The sequence below is a fragment of the Glycine soja genome, chromosome 13 (genome assembly GCF_004193775.1).
Source record: "Glycine soja cultivar W05 chromosome 13, ASM419377v2, whole genome shotgun sequence".
Lineage (NCBI taxonomy): Eukaryota > Viridiplantae > Streptophyta > Magnoliopsida > Fabales > Fabaceae > Glycine > Glycine soja.
The window spans coordinates 27,202,483-27,223,190 of NC_041014.1; the positions used below are offsets into that span (position 1 = coordinate 27,202,483).

Consider the following 20,708-nt stretch of genomic DNA (forward strand, 5'->3'; position numbering starts at 1 on the left):
TACAAGATACAATAGTGGGAGTGCAGGAATGCGGAAGGTTTATCTGCACATCTGCACATAAATGAGAGCAACACAAACATAAACCAGTGAAATTACAGAACAGGAAAAAGGATTGATCCCACAGTCTAAAAAAGTGCTTGATGGCCACATAGGTCTAAATACAAATGATAAAATATAACAATGTCTCAGCGAATAAGGGATTCAAAAAGTTGTTCTACACAACATATGGATACTACTTCCACATATAATTGTTTACCAAGCAAAATGTGAAAATTAAAACTTGATTTAGAGGGTTAACTTTTCCATCTCTGCTATGGGTAGATTCAGCTCCAATTCTCCATCAGTGTTGTCTCTCTGTGCATTGTGAGGCAGAGTAGTAGTTGAAGAAAAGAATGAGCAGCAACTGAAGTTTAAGCCTGGATAAGAGTAGTTGCAGATTGATTCCATAGTTCCTGTGTCAAAGTTGTAAGCAACAACAGTTCCTGGAAGCTGCAAATATATGATCTGTGCTTCTTCGATGTAGGCAATAGGTGCAACCTTGTAAGGCTCCCAATCAAAGAAGCTGCCAAAAAAGTTTTGGTTCTTAGGCATAAGCACTTCATGCATGACACTATGAACTAGTTTCCATGGAAACCTTTTGTAATCATAATAATTGAAGAATTCAAGATGGTCTTGCTCATTGAGGAGATTCCAAATGTGAAAGCCATCGAAATCGGAGTAGCAATAGTACACCTTGCCTCCTGATTCGCACAAGCAACGGCGGTAAGGCAGTGTTGATTGCCAAGACCAACCCTCAAAGTAGTTTGGTAGTTCATATAGTGCACATTGGCTGCCTTGGACTTGATACACCAACAAATATCCATCTATTTCCCAATGAATCGCGCCGTTCGCGTAAAGAGGAGGTGTTCCAAGTTCTTGGAACTCATGTTCTGGCAAAGAAGGGGCAGCAGCTAAATTGATGGGGTAGTGGCACCTCCATTGGCCAGTTTCAGAAGAGAAAACATGCAGTTTTAGTCCATTGGAATTTGAGGACCCTGCTTCAACAAGAACAACATCAAAAAATTGGTCTCCATCATAGGCCAATCCAACTCTAACAACACCCCCTTGGATACTAGTTTGAGGGATCATGACATTGTGCTTGGTGAAGGGATTCAACACATGGTAACAGGATTTGTCACCACTAAAACCAGACATGAGAATCAAGCTGTTGCAAAATGCAAGGGTCTGCACAAAATTTTCAGTAGAGAAGCTGAGGGAATGGTCAAGGGAAACTCCTCTTTCATTCTCAACTTTCATGAAAGCAAACTGAGATGACCCATTTTCGAACTTATAGTGGCCAACAATACCAACACTAGTAGTATCTAGTGAGGTTGTGCCAAAAGTTTCGCAATTTTCAGTTTCCATACTCAGTTTTCAGTTCCACTTCTTTTCTTCTCAAGAACCTGTGAACAAAAAAATGAATCTGATTAATATAATAAACAAAGAAGAAGAGAGCCAATACAAGGTGGAGGAAATAGAATAATTTTTGCTTAATCAAATTGTTCTGAGCAACAATACAATATATAGAAAAACAGAAATTAATTACTTATTAATTTCAGAAAAACTGAAAATTAAAAGTGACTTGTTCTTCAAGTATAGGAATTACTTATTGATTAGGTTAACCCATAACTAAAACAAATAAAAATAAAATATGTAGTTACAAAAGAAATTTAACAAGTAGGGACTTGATTTTAGGCTAAGACGGTTAATTTTTCTAAGTGAAGGCTTCTAGGAAGAAGGGATCATCCATGATGACTGGTTCAAAATTGGGTTGACTTATTAACTTTGTAATTTGTACAGTATTTCAGAAGTTCAAAAGAAATTTCTTGTGGCCTTTCTTGGAAGCAGCTTTCCCAAAAGTTACAACGGAAATGAATAATAAAAGTCTCTAGAATTTAGCTCCAGCCAAGAAATGTCAAATTAAACGAAGTTTTCTATGTGAAGGATTTCACACTCTGTATTCATTACCAAGAAACAGAGAAGTAGAAAACAAAAGGTAAAAGAAATGCAAAGATAATTAACTTCTTATTTAACTCAAACTATCTTGAGATATATTCATGAAATCAGAATAACAAAGACAAGAAAAACTGAACAAAAAGAGGAATGATTGTAGTTTGAGAATGTCATTAGAAAACATCCGAACTAAAAGAAGAAGAAGAAAATCCTAAACAGAAAGAAAAAAGATACATGGTGAATGGGAAAAAGAAATTAGTACACAAAAATGATAACAATACCAGAAAATGAAAACCCCAGATGAAAAAAGTAACCAAACAGAACTAAAAGAAGAAAAATACCTTGACTTGATGCCTAGAATGCGAAGACCGGTGAACTTAATTTCACAAGAATTACTGAAATATATGACTGAAGATCACTTCTTGTATTTCACTAAGCAGAGATAACAAAAACACGGATAAAGGCTTGAATCAATCAAAACAAAAGCAAAAAAGAAAAAAGATTAGAGAATCTATGAACAGAAGCTGATCACTGTTTGAACTTTTATCCTCCTTGCCCGTCAAGTAATCTCTGATTTTTCTATTGTTGACTTTTTGGTCAACCCCATTCTAATTGGTCCATCCTTAAAAAAATGCATTGTATTAGAATTAACACCATCTCCTACTCTTTTTTCACCTTAATATATTCCTTTTGGTGAAAAAACTTAAGTGGGGACGAAAGGAGCAGCGGTGGCAACAAAAAATGGAAATGATTGTCTAATCAAGAGCAAATGAGAACCTTTTGGTTTTCTTGAATTTAACAAATGAGCCCCCCTTTTTTTTTAACAAATATAGATATATGGAATTAAATCCTTTCTATGAAGCATGAAGGGAGAAGCAATCACATACCTAGGAGTTGAAGGGGGTTGTGCTGATCCTCCAACAGTGATCTTCCAAATTTGGTAAATGTCAAGTCAGCTTTGGTGGTACAAAAAGTTGGCTAGGTTTTTATAGCCCATTTGCATTTACCTTTGAGTTCTAGCTAGGGTTGATAATGAGATGAAATAGGCACGGCGGACCAAGATAAATAATCTTTTTATATCTATTCGTAAAGTTCTAACTAGGGTTGACAACGAGACGAGATGGGTCGGGTGAACACAAATAGTAGTCTTCTTATACCTATTCGTAGAGTTTTAACTAGGATTGACAATAAGATGGGCCGTGCAAGCACAAATAATAATCTCTTTATACCTATTCGTATTTAAATGGGCATCATATTAAATTGGTATATACAATTTTTTATGTATTTATTGGTAGTAATGGGTATTTATTGAAATATAGAATTTTAATTTTTTAAAAAAATTCAAAAGAAATATTTTTAAAAATATTTATAATAAATAAATAATTTTGTAACATATCCTTTTTATTAAAAAAATAATTTTGAAATATATATTTATATTAAAAAAATTACCAACAAAGGTTAGTTTAGTTGGTATGGACCGTGCACATACCCTACAAATTATCAATATGAAAACTTTGTTGGTGGATGATCTATACGTATTTTAGTCAACAAGGTACAACAAAATTGATACATGATTGAATTTCTTCACCATATTGACAGATAGGAGTTCATTCTTTAACATTGTGTATGGAAAAAACTTTGTTAGGAGAGTCAAAACTCACTTTCGTGATCTCTACATCTCAAAGATTAGTCTCATAATTTTCAACTGTGCACATACCTTCCTTCCAACAAAAAAAACTATAAAGTATCTTATAAGTATTATTTGAACTTTGAGATATGTTCTGAGTTAGAAAAGTCCAACTCACCAATTTTTTTATCTATCAAACGAGTATTAAAAAAATTAAAGCAATTTATTTTATATATAATTGAGGATATTTAAATAATTCTAAAGTGCAGATATCCACGGGTATATAATAAACGAGTATCCATTTTCAACAATCTATAGCAAGTTTTACGCGCAAGTATCTACATAAATACATTTTTTGTCATCCCTAATTTCCATTTGTACAAGAGGCCTTGCTGGACAATAAAATACTCTGTCATATATATATATATATATATATATATATATATATATATATATATATATATATATAAGTATTTTTAAATTTTTTTTTTCAGTAATGAAAATAATTTAAGACATTTTTTCAACAAAAATGTTTCTAGAGTTTTTTTAATTTTCTATTTCTTTCAATCTATTATTTTTATTTTTTTAACTAAATTATAATATTTTAAATTCCTTTTAGTTTTTAATTTCTATAATATTATTTTATTATGTTTCATTATTATAACATCAATTTACTATTACGTGTAATTTTTTATTGTTTACTTTCCTTTTTATGACATAAGTTTTTACTATTTTAGATCTTAGGCTATTATATTATTATTGTAGTAATACTTTTTTATTATTTTTCTGAAAACTTTCTTATTAGTTTACTATGAAAAAAAAATTTATTGTTTATATTACCTTTATTAAATGACGTTATACAATTTTTGAAGGACTAAAGTTGTCCAACTACCACTAAAATACTTGAAGTAGGGTAGTCTCTTCCAAGCCTCATAGATTTGATGTCAGTCATGGGAGAGAAATGTAAGGTTGAAAAACTTGTAAAGAAAGCAAAAGAGAAAAGAAGAATAAGATTGATATGTTATTGAAGAGTGAAATTAGTTAGTTACATTCTATTATTGTAGCTATATATACACAAGTTAGTTGAAATATCTAACTAACTAGAGTTCTAACCATTAATCATGATCAAGCTAAACTAAGCATCTAACCATGCTAAGATCCCCCTTCAAGCTAGGAATAGATGTTGGACATTTCTAGCTTGGAGTATAAGAACTAAAAAGCACCAAGCATGAATGCTTTGGTGTATATATTTGCAAGCTGATTGACAAAAGATATTGGAAGCAATTTGACAAGCCCTGCAAGGATTTTCTCTCAAACGATATGGCAATCAATTTCGATATGCTTGGTCCTTTCATGAAACACAAGATTTGCAACAATATTTAAAGTTGACCTATTATCACATACAAAACAGCAGGTTGATGGAAGACAACTTTGAATTCTTCTAATAGAAAGGTTAGCCACTGCAGCTCAGAAGTGGCACTCGCTAGAGCTCTGTACTCAACTTCTGAAGAGCTTCTAGAAATAGTAGCTAGAAACAGTAGCTTTCTTCTTAGATTTTCATGAAATTAAAGAAGAACCACAATAAACAACAAATCATGTAATAGATCTTCTAGTGTCAATGCAATCAACCCAATTTGAATCACTAAAGTCTTTCAATTGGATAAAACTATCTGCTGGAAAGAAAATGCTTGCACCTCGAGACACTTTGATGTATCTTAGAATTCGAGAAGCAGCTTGTTGATGAGCTGAAGTTGGTTGAGCCATAAATTGACTTAAATGTTGAACAACAAATGTGATACCAGGCCTTGTGTTACGTAGATTATGTTGGACAAGTGGCCTCGGAAATATTAAGAAGGGAGGGTTGAATTAAGATTTCGTTGATTATTCCTAATTGAAATCTTCCCTTTCTTAGATATTCCCTAGATTCAATTATTTCTTTTGTTAATAAGTGAAGGAAAGTAACTTAAGGAAAATATAAACACAACAGAAAGTAAAAGAGATTAGGGAAGAGAGAATACAAAACCGGATTTGTACTAGTTCGGCCACAACCTGTGCCTACGTCCAGTCCCTAAGCAACCCACTTGAGATTTTCACTATCCTTGTAAAATCCTTTACAAGCAATGAACCACAAAGGAATCCCCTCATTTGTGTTCGGTGATTACAACCAAGAAGTTATGCCCACTTCTTGCAATGAATCCCAAGGAACGTTGGTCCCTTGTGTCCAGTGAAAATAACCAAGAAGTTGTACTCACTTCTTGCAATGAACCCAAAAGACATTGGCCTTTTGTGTCCAGTGATCAACCAAGAAGCAAATCCTACTTCTTGCAATGAACCCAAGGAACATTGGTCCCTTGTGTTCAGTGTTTAACCAAGAAGACCTTCTCTTGAAAACAGTCACCAAGAGTAGGTTTCTTGAAAAACTTTTTGTAAGAATGGAGGAGGAGAAAAATAGAATAGCACAAGTTTTTCCCCAATGAATTTTTCTTGATAAAGCAAGTATTGAACAAAAACTCTTAGAAAGATGTTGAGAATGATTCAGTAAAAATCTGATTTGAAATTCGTGCCATGGTCACATATTTATAGCCATTTAATGGCTCTTGAAGAAACCATGTTAAAAGTTGTGACTCTTGGCAATTTCTTCAAAACTAGTCACTTAAAAGTTGTGACTCTCTTCAAAACTAGTCACTTTAAAAGTTGTGACTCTTTTCAAAAAAAGTCACTTTAAAAGTTGTGACCCTTGACAAATTCTTCAAAAATCAGTCACTTTAAAAATTATGACTCTTGGCAATTTATTTTTCAAAACCAGTCACTGGTAATCGATTACCATTATAGTGTTATCGATTAAACATCAACAATTGTGACTCTTCATGTTTAGATTTGAAAACCAACGTTTAGAAACATTGGTAATCGATTACAAATATTGTGTAATCGATTACACAAGTTTGAAAATGTTTTATCACAAGTTGTGACTCTTGAAATTTGAAATTCAACGTTCAAAAACATTGGTAATTGATTACATGCCCATGATAATCGATTACTACTTTGTAAAACAGTTATAAAACTATTTTGGGCTTCTAGTAATCGATTACTTCCTTTTGGTAATCGATTACCAGAGAGTAAAAACTCTGGTAAAAGATTTGTCTTTGAAAAATTGTTTTGGACAAATTGTGTTATTCAATATTTTCTTTGAAAAATTCTTTTTAACTTACCTTGATGCTTTTCTTGAGACTCTTGCATATCTTGAGTCTTCTCTTGAATCTTCACTTGAATCTTCTTGATTCTTTAATCTTATTTGAATGGATCTTTAATAATCTTTTGCATCATCAAAATAATCTTGGAAGCTTTGCTTCTACAGATTAATCTACCTATCAATCTCCTGTAAGAAGATACATCTTCAGCTGAAAGAGGAGAACCTGAATGTTGACGCAATCTGGTAGTGTAATAAGAGGGAATGGATACTTGTTTAGAACCCAATATGCCAGTATCAATAAGAATATCTAATGCATACTTTCTTTAGCAAAGATTAATACCAGTAGAAGTACGAGCCACTTCAAAGCCTAGAAAGAAACTTAGATCACCCATATCCTTAAGTTTGAAAGCATTATCCAATAGGTGTGTGATATTCAGAATCTCAGTAAAATTGTTTCCAGACAAGTCTATATCATCCACATAAACTAGAAAAGTAGTGATAGAATTATGTTGATGTTTGAGAAATAAATAATAGCAAGAAGCACACTGTTTGTAACCATGAGATATCAAAAAAGAGTATAACCTGACATACCATTGCCTATTATCTTGTTTCAACCCGTACAAAGACCTTTGAGGTCTGCACACTAAACCTGGATTTTCTGGATTCATACCTTGAGGAGTCACCATGTAAACTTCTTCATTTAAATCTCCATGTAAGAAAGCATTATCTACATCAACTTGCTTTATGTGTCATTTGTTAATAGCAACTAGAGCAAGTAATAATCTGGCTATAGTCAATTTAGCCACTGGAGAAAAAGTATCTAGATAGTCCTGACCCTCCACTTGAGTGTATCCCTTGCCAACTAATCTTGTCTTGTATCTTTCTATTGAACCATCTGATTTATGTTTGATTTTATAGGCCTACTTACAACCAATGGCAGTCTTGTGTGGAGGAAGATCAATAAGTATGCCTGAATCTCAACATTCATGACTTGAATCCAATTAGTATCTTTGGATGCCTCAGTGTATGACTTAGGTTCAATTTATTGAGTGACAAATAAAATTGCACTATGATAAGATGGAGATAATCTGCTATAAGAAAGTACAAAGCTTAAGGGATAGAGACTACCTGTAGAGTGACTAGCAACAGTTGATGGTAAATAGCTAACATGAAAATCTTTATATTTGTCTGGTCTTTGAATTTATCTTTCTGATCTTCTAAGAGTTTGTGGTATTTTTGTAGGTGTAGAGACTACAGGAGAAGAATCTGGTGGAATAAATGGTAATATAGAAGAAGTGGAGGCAGGAAATTCAATGTCATCCTGAAAGGAATAAGTTGGTATAGACAAAACAGTAATGGGATCATGATAATCGTGAACATTGAAAGGAAAACAATCTTCATAAAAGATAACATTCTTGGATACACTGATGGCCTTTGTTTTTATATCAAAAGTCACATAACCTTTTGTGTGTGACTTGAAGCCTAGAAAAACAAAATTAGCTGCCCTAGGATCAAGCTTCTTCCTATTTGCAGAAAGTGTGCTAAGGAAACAAAGACAACCAAAGACTCTTAGAATGGTAATGGCATAGAGATATCCACAAAGTTTCTCATAAGGAGCTTTTTTGTCAAGGAAGGTAGTAGGCATACAATTTATAAGAGTAGTAGAATGAATACGAGCATAGGATCAAAAGACAAAAGGCAAGTTAGACTGAAAAAGTATAGATCTAGTGACATTAAATAAATGTTGATGTTTTCGTTCAAAAATCCCATTCTGTTGAGGAGTTTTAACACAAGAAGTTTGATGTATGATACCAGATTCATCATAAAATTGTTTCATAATGAACTCTGAACCATTATCTGAGCGAATGATTTTTACTTTTGTATCAAATTTCCTTTCAACAAATGCAACAAAAGACTTTAAATGAGATTGAGTTTTTGCTTTCAATTTCATAAGAAATATCTAGAAAAATCTTGAGTGATCATCCACTATGGTAAGAAAATATTTATGACCATTTAAAGAAGTAATATGACATGGACCCCAAATATCAACATGTATAACAGAAAAAGGGGGAAGAGGAATGTGAATCACTGTTAGGAAAAGAAATTTTTATTTGTTTTGCATAATAACAAGTTGGACATACAAATTGTTTGTCAACTAAAAGTAAAGGATGTGATTGCTTCAACAATTGAAATCTTTCAAATAAGGGATGTCCTAATCGAAAGTGTCAAAGATCAATAGGTACTTTATTACATGAGTAAGTAGAACTACTAGAAGAAACAGAAGTTGTGACAAAAATAAAATCAAATTTCTTCATGTTGAGCTTATAAAGACCATCCACCAAATTAATTGTACCAATCCTCTGTAGGGTTTGTACATCCTGAATAAAACAAGTGTCAACCACAAAGGTTAGCTTACATGGCAAGGAAGACAGTAACTTTGACATAGAAATTAGATAAACTGAAAACTTGGTATGTATAATACATCCTCAAGGTATAAGGAATAAGAAAATCTAACAGTGTTTGCATATGTTGCAGTAACTGTATGACCAGTGGGAAGTTTAACAATAATAGGACTTATTTATCTACATGAAGAATACAAGTGAGAGGAGGATGTGACATGGCCTGTGGCACCTAAGTCCAATATCCATTCACTTTCACCTGCCTTGCTCATACTACAACTTATTGATGGCCGATGTATGACCAGAATCTGTCATTGTGCCAATCTGATTCACTTGTGAACTATTGTAAGTTGAAGATCCTTGTTGTTGTAGTAGTGTGACTAGTGTTATTAAGGTTTTGTATTGCTGAGCGGTCAATTTGACATCTAAACCTTATGCCTCTTGATTCTGCTCTACATTTGAATTTTCATTTTCCTCTTTTACAACATTTACATTATTGATTGATGGACCTTGAGGCTTATGATATTTATGACCAGGAGGGTATCCATGCTTCTTATAACATTCATCAACAGTGTGGTTAGTAAAACCACAGTGAGTACAACTCTTATTGCCTTTTCCACTTGAATTTCCTCAACCAAAAACCAATTGAACCACTTCTTCCTCCTCTAGAAGATGAATTATAAGGAAATCCATTTTTTCTGTAACATCTATCGGCAATATGCCAATCCTTACCAGAATATGTGCATGAAAATGGTGAGTTTGATGAGTTAGTGTTTGTTGCATTAATCAAACTAGTGCTTCCTAATGCATCATTGTTGTTAATTTGTCTTTCTTGTTGCACTGCATATGAGAAAACCTTAGCTATGATAGGTAGTGGATCCATCATCAAGACATTAGATATGACGGTACTAAATTGATCATTCAATCCCCTCAGAAATTGCATCACATGATCCTGTTTCTTCCTCTCTAAAACATTACTAAGTGCATCACATGAACATTTTGGATTGCAAACACATATAGGATCAGGTCTATAACTCTTTAACTCGTCCCAAATCACACATAATCTTGTAAAATACTCAGTTATTGACTTGTCACCTTGTTTAATTGATGTCATGTCTTGCTGTAATTCTAAAATTCTCAAAAGGTCTCCTTGTGAATATCGTGATTTTAAGTTTTTCCAAATATCTTGTGCATCATCCATCCATAGTATGCTTTGTCTAATTGAAAGAGAGACTAAATGAACCAACCACGAAACCACCATATTGTTGCACCTCTTCCAAGCTACATGAAGTGCATGATCTGATGTAGGTCTTCAAATAGAACCATCGACAAACTCAAATTTGTTCTTCGCGCTTAATACAATAAGCATAGATCGACTCCATAAATTATAATTGGGTGAATGAAGAACTAGAGAAACCAAAGCTATTGTTGGATTGTCTCCCAAATGTAGGTAATAGGGATTGTGTACATTGAGTGATTGATCTTATTGTTGTTCACTCATGATGTAAGAATGAAATATATGATAATCAAGAAGAACAATGTGAGTAGCGTAGCAGAGCTCTTCATGATACCATCATAGATTTGATATCAACCATGAGAGAGAAATGCAAGTTTGGAAAACTTGCTAATAAAGCAAAAGAGAAAAGAAGAATAAGCTAGATCTGTTATTGAAGTGTAAAATTAATTAGTCACATTCTGTTATTGTAATTATATATACACAAGTTAGTTGAAATAACTAATTAACTAGAGTTCTAACCAATAACCATGATTAAGCTAAACTAAACATCTAACTATGCTAAGAAAGCTTGTCATAGGAAATCTATAGTAAAAGCCTCAAGGATGACTTTGCCAATAATCAATTCTTCTTAACTATGCTAAGAAAGCTTGTCATAGGAAATCTATAGTAAAAGCCTCAAGGATGACTTTGCCAATAATCAATTCTTCTTATGGCAACTTTGTCACATAGTTATTCCTGTTGATCATATACCTTTACTTGCATTAATTGGAGGTTCCTCCTCCTTTTTCATTTTCACTGCTGCTGCCATAATAACACTAGCCAGTCAAATTTACCTTATTAAGTCTATATATCAACAAAAACAATATGCTTATTTTGGGTTATATAGATAATGCAACACCATTGAATTTAGTTAACATTCAAACTTTCATAAATGTTATTTACTGTGAGGTCACTTTTAATTATAAATTTAATTTAAATGTACTTGCAAAGTAAAAAAGAAAATTACATTATTATTCAATCACAGATGGATAATTTAAAAAAAATTATATTATAATTCAATCATAATTCATAATTTGTAAAATAAGAAAAAATTGTTAAATTTATAATAATTATTTTAAAAGTCATATTTAAATAATCTATAATAGGTTGATAATGTAAAAAAAAAAAATTGCTCATGAAATATAATTTTTGCTACTTCTACTTTCTACTCATGTTATGCGTTTAGAATTCAATATTCACTATCATAAAATACATCTACTTACATAATCATACCCTAAAACTTCCCTTTGAATTTGATAATTGTACTTTTTAGTCTTAGACAAGCTTCAATGACTTTCATTTTCATTAATTTCACCATCATAATGTATTATTCACATCCTAGATGACTTTAAAAACTTGTAATAGCATCTTTAATTTTGTTACCATCAAATTACTTTTCTCTCAATTTTTATTAAAATTGAAATGCATATAGTTTGTCTTGCTCCAGCTCATTAAACCCAAACATGACATAATATAAAACCTTATAATATAAGGTTGGGGTATAAATCCAGGAATGGTTTGGACTTTGGAAGCTTGGCTATGGTGGGCATAGATCACTGGTTTCATTCATGGTGATTCTCTTGCCTGTTGACTACAGAAAAATTAGTTCCAATAATAAGAAACAAAAATAAAAACAGTCAACAAATGAAAAACAGGACGTAAACATTTTAAGGACATACATTGGATTCAAGGATTGCTATCGAGTGGCTGAACTATAATATGGGAGAAAAACACTTATAGTTACAATGATAGTACAGCTCCAAAGTCCAAACACAAAAAGCTGCTAACCGCAGCAACTGCATAGAACAACTGAACTAAACCATAAACCAGGTAAGAACAAAAGCCAAAAATCTATCTTAACTTAGACCGCTTTGGCATGCTACTGCTTAGACTCGCTCCTCGTGACTTACCAAAGCTTTTTGCCTTTCTTCTTTTCCTATCTTCTTCGCTGTCAGACTCATTTCCCTTCTCCCTATCTGCATTGCTTGCTTCCCTCTCCAGTTCCTCCCATGTTTTTCCCTTCTCTTCCTCTGAATCCTCCTCGGAATCTTCATCGTCATCATCATCCTCAGACTCAACAAGTGATTCACTGTCAGAAGCTTCGTCCTCCGAATCAGATTCAGGTTCCACATCAGATGGTTCGTAACCTTTATCGGACTCCTCCGAGTTCTCAGATTCTGAATCAGTAGCTTCCAAATTCAGAAACTCCCAACCGCCACCTTCAATAAAGCTCTGAGGGTCATCCGTTATTGTCTTCAGGATCTGACGCCAGTTCAGATTCAGCCTGCTCTCATAATATTTGATGTCTGTTGTGTCAAGCCACTCCTTGATGCCATCCAGTGATGTAGAAGGGATAGAATCAATCCTGAGGACATCCCTCTTGAAGTCCTTAAATACTACTGTCATATCAAAGTTTTTCTGCCCAAGTCCAACTCTCTCAAGATTAACAATCTCAATCTCACTAAGCGTGACAACAAGGAAAGGAGTCTCTATCAGTTCAACAAGGCAGGCAGAAGTAGGTACGATAAATACTGAAGATTTATGAGGCACACCAGGGAAGCCAAGCTCTCTAAGAGGTTGATCAAACTCCAGGTCAAGGCCATTGAATTGAGGTTGTCCCCAGAGATCATTCACCCGATTCACAAAGGTTTGGAATTCTACATTAATTTTATTCTTCCTCTGTCGCTCTCGCTGTTCTTCTTCAAGCTCATCAGGGTCATACGTTGACCTCTTACCACCCCCAACATTCTGGACCATGTCCATAACCTCAACATAAAATTGAACGTCCTTGGTCTTCTTATTCCCTACCATAATATGGTTGTGCAGATGGAAGTGTAGGAGAGTGATCATTTCATTCTCAGCGGGTTGGAAAAATGCATGCTTAATGTTGGGAAACATTATGTCTACACGCTCATCTTGCCTAGTGGTAGAATATCGAAATCCATTCACATGAGCCTCAAGTGTACCAGGTATCTTCCTTCCACGCCCACCAAAAGCAGGACGGATCCAAAGGTCAGACAATCTTATCGGCTTAAATCTATTATTAGCAAGTTGTAGTTTCTCCTGAGTAACCAAGGTTGCCCTCTCAGCTCTCTCAGACTCTCTTGCTACAACTTGTCGCCTGAGTGTTTTAATGGACTGCACAACCTCACTAATGTGCCTTGAATCCTTGGAGCGGAATGACGCCTCCTTCAAATATATAGATCCAGGGAACTTCATTGAGTTTGCATCATGAGGACTGAAAGGAGTCCCAGGAACATTAAAAATAATTCTGACATAGCAATTGCGGTTGGTGTCCTGCTGGCTGGAAACAGTTCGAATGAAAGCCACATGAAAAGGTACCATGCTTCCATTTATAGGCAAGAGAACTGCTTCATTCTTCTGATCGATCTGAATCATCATCTCTCTGGGAGGGGGAAGGTCATTTATGTTCTTGTAGGCCATGAGTTCTGCTGAAGTCCTCGCAGAGGAACGGGACTCTCCTGTTTCACTTCCACCACCAGCAAGACGCCTCGCAGTTTCTTCATTTTTCTGACGAGCAAGTTCTGCCTGATGCTGCCTGCGAAGCTCCTCCTTTGAAACTTCATGATTGTCTGACCTAAGAGTTGTCTTAGACATAAAGGGCTCAGCTTTCTTGGCATCTGGTTTTGTGCTTGGCCTTTCCTCTTCCTCATCCTCATTGAAAGAATATGCTACATCCTTCAGAGCTTTTGAGCTCGTAGCAGTCACAATTTCTGTCTTATCTTTGGTGATGATGACTGTGTCAGCAAGCAACAAAGAGAATTGCTTGTTCTTAGATTTACTCTTCTCACACTGTAAATTCTGAAAACCAAGTGACACATTAAAGACCATGCCTTCTCTAATTATCTGTTCATTTTTTGCATTAAGATTCAATCCTGATTCACGAAACTCAATGCCGATGCCTGTCCCAGCAGATTTTGTCAAATATGAAATCAGGTCAGGAGCATCCCTTTCCACAACAGAAACTGCAGCTTGGTATGCAACACTTAACTTGTTTCCAGGCTTCATAGAACCTATGACAGCTTCATGGGCTTTCAGAAGAACCTCATAAGCCCTACTTTGAAGAGGATCTGCATCAATCAAGAATGTCCTAGCTATGTTTGAGCAATAACTCTTATATCGAGCTCCAACTGCACATATAATCACGCTGGCAGAATCATAATGCAGTAACTCATCATTGCTGACAGCACTTGGCTTGAGATCAAACTCTCCACCACTCTGAAAAATTGGGGGGTAACAAATATCAACATTATCTGCCTTTAGCTTACAATTGACTTTTGAAGGTTCCAGAATAACTTTCTCAGTCTCCTCCATCAATGTTGAGTGAGAGATTTTCTTCTCCTCATCGATTACATTCTCAAGTTTTGTAACCACAAAGTTTTTCATCACACTGGTTGTGAGGTATGCTGCTCTCTTAATTGATGTAAGCTCCTCGCTACTCTTTGCCGCAAACAAATAAGACAACCCGTTGGCAACATCAGTTAGTTGAAATTTTGTATTTTTTAATTTCTCAGTCCATGTTTCAAGCAGTTTCCCTTCAGGAGCCTCTCTTGATATGTATCCAACAGTGGAAGAATCATGGCCATCAGACTTTGGCAGAGCACGGATGGCACGGAATATAGCATCCATTAGAGCAGTCCCATCATCATTTTTAGGTTTGACATGCAAAACAAGATCTGCACCAACTGCCTCTTTGGCAGATTTTTTGACAGATTCAAGAATAGAAGCCTTCTTTTGGCTGCACAGGATATGGATCTGCTTCTTCATGAAAACCATAATTGTCTCAGGGAACTCAAATCCAAGCAGCCATAAGTTCAGAGCGGTAGATTTCAGGTATCGCAGGTCTTCTGAAGGTGGAGGACATGCTATTGCTATTGCATCAGAAGAGCCCCACAGATCTGTTTTGTGATCATCCCAATGCTTATAAAAATATTTCAATCGGGATTGAAATGCATTCAGATCAATAGAATATGCAGATCCTGCTGCACTGGCCTTTCCATTGGGGGGTTGTGTACTTCCATTTCGATGGTCTGCCATAGTTTTCCTACCACTCTGGAAAAAAAAATCAAGAGAAGACACAGTAACATTAGTAAGAAGTTTAGCATACAACTACTGATGCAAAATACTTTTCAGTTCTTTTTTAGCCATGGGAACAGTGGGTGCTTAAAGGAACAAGGAGTCCTAGTTATCTCAATCCCTTCCATTTCAGTTCTTGGCCATATCTCAAGACACAAACAAAAAAATTATAATCCCAGGATATGAATAAATAAACCATAAGTTTGAAATAATGAACTCTAATTATACATTGAACTTTGAAGAATGTAATATAAAAATTATACATGTCATCTGCTAGTACCGAGTTAAGATCAACAAAGCAAATAAACAAGCAACATGCAATCACTATAGATGATGGTATAGCATAAATGACACTAGACACTGGAAACCGGAAAATATTACCAAGAATAGAAGTAAATCATGGGAAAAAAAGTATTATCATTTTGCCAACTAGCATACTTCTCGAAATAGCAACATGCAGGATAGTGTAGATCTAAGCACCATTTGTAACAATGGAATGTGATACCCAAAGAATATATAAAAATGTCAGAATATGATAGCAACAAAAGAAGCTACAAGAAAACTATTTAAATCAGAATTATTAGCAAAATGAACTATAAGTATATCATGTTCGGAAAAAATGTATGTACAAGTACAGCCATGGGAAAGATAACTTAGTTGCCCTTACAACCTTTCAGTACAGCCTCAGATGCACAGCTTGAAAGAAAAATAATCAGAGTAAAAATATGGTATATAGCCACATAATGAGGCTTGACGAATGTTCAATGGTCACAATCAGCAAAAGTGCAAAACTAATGATTGCCTGACATTTATGAAAGAAAAATTGTTGCTTGAAGAACTGCACAACATTTGGGGAAAAGAAGGAACTGGAGTGTAGGAATAAGAACAAGCATACAAATAATAAATAAGCAACACAAACTAAAGATCCAAAACAAGCCACTAAGAAAAAGATCTCGGAGTGGGCAATCTACTGACCGTGTTTGCTTTCATGCTTTATATATGAAATTCCGCACATGGATACCATGCAAATCAGTAAACAAAGAGAGACCAATCCCTCATATCAGGTTCAATAATGCTGAAATTAGGTCTCAATATAACAAATAAGGAGACATACCACAAATTTAAAATACTCAAATGAAGGTCAAGCCACTTGAGCATTAACACAAACACATAAAATTCGAGAATCAGAATAAAATACAAACCACACAACTTTTCCTTAAAGGCTTGAGAATAACAAGTTACCTCTGCAACAGCCACGCGTGCAATTCTTCAACAGTCACATGTGCAATTCAAAGAGAGATTATGAAAATAGTGTCCCAATGAATTGCCGGGTCTTTACTGTATGATGAACAAATCACGAATTCCACTAATTAACCCAATAATTCCTAAAAATCAATTTTTTAAAAGAAAAAAAAACAGAGAAATGGCTTCTACTTTCTACGACGAAATTAGAACTTCGTGATTCTAGAATCACAGAAGAAGAATGAAAACCAAAATTAAATCCACAAAAAATGGAAAGATCGAAACCTTTTTCGTCACTCTGCGTGTGTCTGGGGTTGAGCAAGAGCTTTTCGTGTTTTTTTTTTCTCCCTCTTCAATTGGGGGATTTACGAGACTGAAATTGGAGCAGTGAAATTGGGTAGGGTCCGAAGATCAGAGTTTCAATGCGCACACATCTTGTAAGAATGCTCATATTATCATAGGAAGTTGAGGCGCATGGTAGAAACAAAAATGAGAAAATATTTTTAAAAATAATTATTATTTTATTTAAAAAAGCAAATTGTAATTTGTTTTAATAAAACATCGGTTAATGAACTAAGAATAATTTTTTTATTTATTAGAATGCATAAGATTTCTTTGTTTGTCAATTTGGTCTGTCTAGATTTCGTCAACAAGGTTAAAAAAAAATACACTTTGTAACAATTTAAAATTGTTATTAGAGTGGTTTTACAAAATACATATTTTATAACTTTGTCATTTTAATTTAGATGATAAGATTAAATTGAAATCAAAAAATAATTAGATAATCAAATCAAACTTAAATAATAAATAAAATAAAATAAATTAATTTGACTTAAAAAAACTAATACTAACATATAATGAGAACAACTGAGATATTAAAATTGATCGAAGAGAAGATATTAATGATCATACAATGATAATGTAAACTAATTATACATTTTTAATCAATTTGAAATCACAATTGATATAATCGTATAAGATATTTATTATAAAAATTAACAAATTTATCATATATAATAAATTGATGCAATACTTATTTTCTTGGAAGAGAAATCTTATTATCAATACATTCTTTAAAATACCATTTTGAACATATCTTTTTTTAATGGTCAATGTTAATTGTTAATTTGTTAATTTTTAATTAGTGGAAGAGATTTGAACTCACGATCATTTTATTTCTGTTTTTTCTTTTGACCATATAGTTAACCTTATAACTGGCTTATCCTTTTTTATTGGTTAAACTTTCTAAAAAATTATAAGAACTTATGAGTCTCACATCTTATATAATTAATTCTTTCATAATTTTATAGTTGAGGAGTGTTGGGAATAATTTTTCTTTATATTTTCTAATAAATTCCAATATGCTAGTATGTGTTAGGATGAATGTGTTAAACAATATTATTGTTAGTCCTCTTCATTGATAGAATTCAATTGATCAATCCAGTTAACTTACTTAAAGGAAAATTGGAATGATGATCTAACATAGTAACTTGTATAACTTAATATAATGTAACTCAGGTATCTATGGGTTAGGTTGTTGGAATAATCCACCAAGTTGAAATTTATTTTTTATTCTTTTTATAATTTTAAAATTGAGATATTTTTTTATAGTTTATTACACCGTTGTTGTAATTTATTAGTGTATATTATATAATTAATGTATAATTTGTATATAATAGTGACAGTGATTTATATCATTCATTATCTGTTTTATTTATATATAGATTAACATATAAGTTGTCTTTTTAAACTTTTTTTTCCACAATTGATTTGGATTAGCCTAGTTCAACTCACAACTTGCTACAAGTTGGCTGAAATTGGTATTTCCAATTCACTCACAAAAAGAGGGAGAATGTTTGTGCTAACTTTCTTCTAGATTGGGTTCAAACTCTGGTTTAGTGTTTCTTGAATTAGATTCCCCCGTTGATTTGAAACATCTCTTGGCTGATGCATGGGAGTGCAGTTTCTAAGGCTATAATTTTTTTGTTTAATTTTTGTTATTGATTATCTCACTTTAAAAAAAAATAGACCTATTTTAACACCCTTAACAATAAGTCATTTTTTATATTCACATTTTTTTTAATTGTATCCTTTTTATCTCCTAAAATGTGTCTACATATCATAACAAACTTCACTTTCTCATATTTTATCAAATTTATCTATTGAAAGTTAAAACCACAAATAACTTTCTTTTATAAATTCTCACATATAATTTAACATAACTTTCATTTATATCTCTCTGGTAAAATTGTAAAATTGGTCCTCCACTTTATCTCCAATTACGGATTTGGTCCCTTTATAATTTAATTCACAAATTTAGTCCCTCAATTTTATAAATTCCTGCTGATTTGAACGTTGACCGTTAACCTTAAACGTTGACTGCCACGTGTCAACGTCTGAGTGGTTCTTCATAAAAGCTTCATTTTTTTGTAGGTAAAATTGTACTTTTGGTCCTTCAGTTTTATTCCAATTTCGATTTTGATCCCCTTATAGTTTAATTCACACATTTGGTCTCTTAGTTTTATAAATTTCTTTATAAATTATTCCAGCTAAATTGGTCTTTTGAATGGTTTAGCCACTAGTGCTAGAGACATGGTAGGTCTTGATAAATCTCGCACTTCTTTTTTCATCGCAAGTTTTTTACTCACTTGGAACCTAGAGAAAAATCATTTTTTGTCTCTCTCCCACTTCTGAGGTTGTTCAACTTGGGAAAGTGGCGTATGAATTTCAACCTGGGTCTGAAATTTTCAGATCTCTTACTTTAACAGGTTTTGTAATAACTCTTTTTTTTTCTTTTTTTGCTCCCTCATGCGATATTATGTGTATACGACTGCTTAGGTGACCTATGTATGACAATGGTATTTTTGTTTGAAATTTGATATATAACTTCTCTAGTAATGAAATTTGGCTGAATTTATAAAGGAATTTATAAAACTAGAGGACAAAGTGTGTGAATTAAATTATAGAGGGACCAAAATCAAAATTAGAGTAAAATTGGGAGACCAAAAGTATAATTTTACCTACAAAAATAAAGCTTTTACAGGGAACCACTCAGACATTGACACGTGGCATTGACACGTGACAGTCACACGTGGCCGTCAACGTCTGAAGTTAACGGTCAACATTCAAATTGGACTTCCAGGACCAATTTTGCAGAAATTTATAAAATTAGAGAACCAAATTTGTGAATTAAATTATAGGGGGGCCAAATCCAAAATTGAAGATAAATTGGAGGACTAAAAGTGTAATTTTACCTATCTTCCCAAGCGATTAAATTATACAATTATTTTAATATTACGTAAGGACTAAAAGTAAGTACAGAGAAAAAAAACTGAAATCAATAAAAAAAAAAAAAAGAAGCTTAGTAACTAAAAACTATTTTTTAAGAAAAATTAAAGACTAAAAAATAATAAACTCAAACATTTATTAGTTCTTTCTGTAGTTTGGATTTGAAATGGCATTGATTTCCCACTTCGTTGCTTGACACATACCCAATGCTACATGAAGTCATGAACCTCACAATAGTACGAGTCGAAAACAAATGCGACACCCGTTTATAACTTGCAATTAACAACTTTAAATTTGAATCAGAACTTCACCCCGTAGAACGTATTTATCCCTCTTCTTTTTTAGTATCATTCAACAATACTTACAAAAACACAAGATGCTAAAGAAAAATTATTACAGCAATACATAACAAATAAACAATACCAAATCAGACATACACACCCTCAAAACTAAATAACTAAACATATTAACAATCCCAAAACTATAAACACAATAAAATTGTTATTCATATCCTCATGTTGCTAGGAAATCTTAATAGAGTCCTGGACTTTTCTAAACATTTTTTCTTTCCTTTATTATTCCTTGATCGCCCAATAA

At 33.4% G+C, this 20,708-nt stretch overlaps 2 protein-coding genes across 5 annotated transcripts; both read right to left on the bottom strand.

The window, feature by feature from the left end:
* Nucleotides 1-62: 62 nt before the first annotated feature.
* Nucleotides 63-3,049, bottom strand: LOC114381019. Of its 3 annotated transcripts, XM_028340195.1 has the most exons (3): nt 2,880-3,048; nt 2,334-2,424; nt 63-1,442 (listed from the first exon to the last, which is right to left on the bottom strand). In XM_028340195.1, the coding sequence occupies exon 3, from the start codon at nt 1,402-1,404 to the stop codon at nt 286-288; it is 1,119 nt and encodes a 372-aa protein (XP_028195996.1). In that variant the 5' UTR covers nt 1,405-1,442; nt 2,334-2,424; nt 2,880-3,048; the 3' UTR covers nt 63-285. The 3 variants fall into 3 exon arrangements, with proteins under 3 accessions (XP_028195996.1, XP_028195997.1, XP_028195994.1); XM_028340196.1 differs by lacking the exon at nt 2,334-2,424 and having other exon boundaries at nt 2,880-3,049; XM_028340193.1 differs by lacking the exon at nt 2,880-3,048 and having other exon boundaries at nt 2,334-2,734.
* A 9,080-nt stretch (nt 3,050-12,129) lies between these two features.
* LOC114381237 (FACT complex subunit SPT16-like) lies at nt 12,130-17,289 on the bottom strand. Of its 2 annotated transcripts, XM_028340445.1 has the most exons (3): nt 17,109-17,289; nt 16,824-16,919; nt 12,130-15,557 (listed from the first exon to the last, which is right to left on the bottom strand). In XM_028340445.1, exon 3 carries the CDS (start codon nt 15,540-15,542, stop codon nt 12,336-12,338), a length of 3,207 nt encoding a protein of 1,068 aa, XP_028196246.1. In that variant the 5' UTR covers nt 15,543-15,557; nt 16,824-16,919; nt 17,109-17,289; the 3' UTR covers nt 12,130-12,335. The 2 variants fall into 2 exon arrangements, with proteins under 2 accessions (XP_028196246.1, XP_028196247.1); XM_028340446.1 differs by lacking the exon at nt 16,824-16,919.
* Nucleotides 17,290-20,708: the final 3,419 nt, after the last annotated feature.

Bases quoted from the DNA above. Each gene is read 5' to 3' on its own strand.
- LOC114381019 (XM_028340196.1), bottom strand. From the start codon at position 1,404: ATGGAAACTGAAAATTGCGAAACTTTTGGCACAACCTCACTAGATACT.
- LOC114381237 (XM_028340446.1), bottom strand. From the start codon at position 15,542: ATGGCAGACCATCGAAATGGAAGTACACAACCCCCCAATGGAAAGGCC.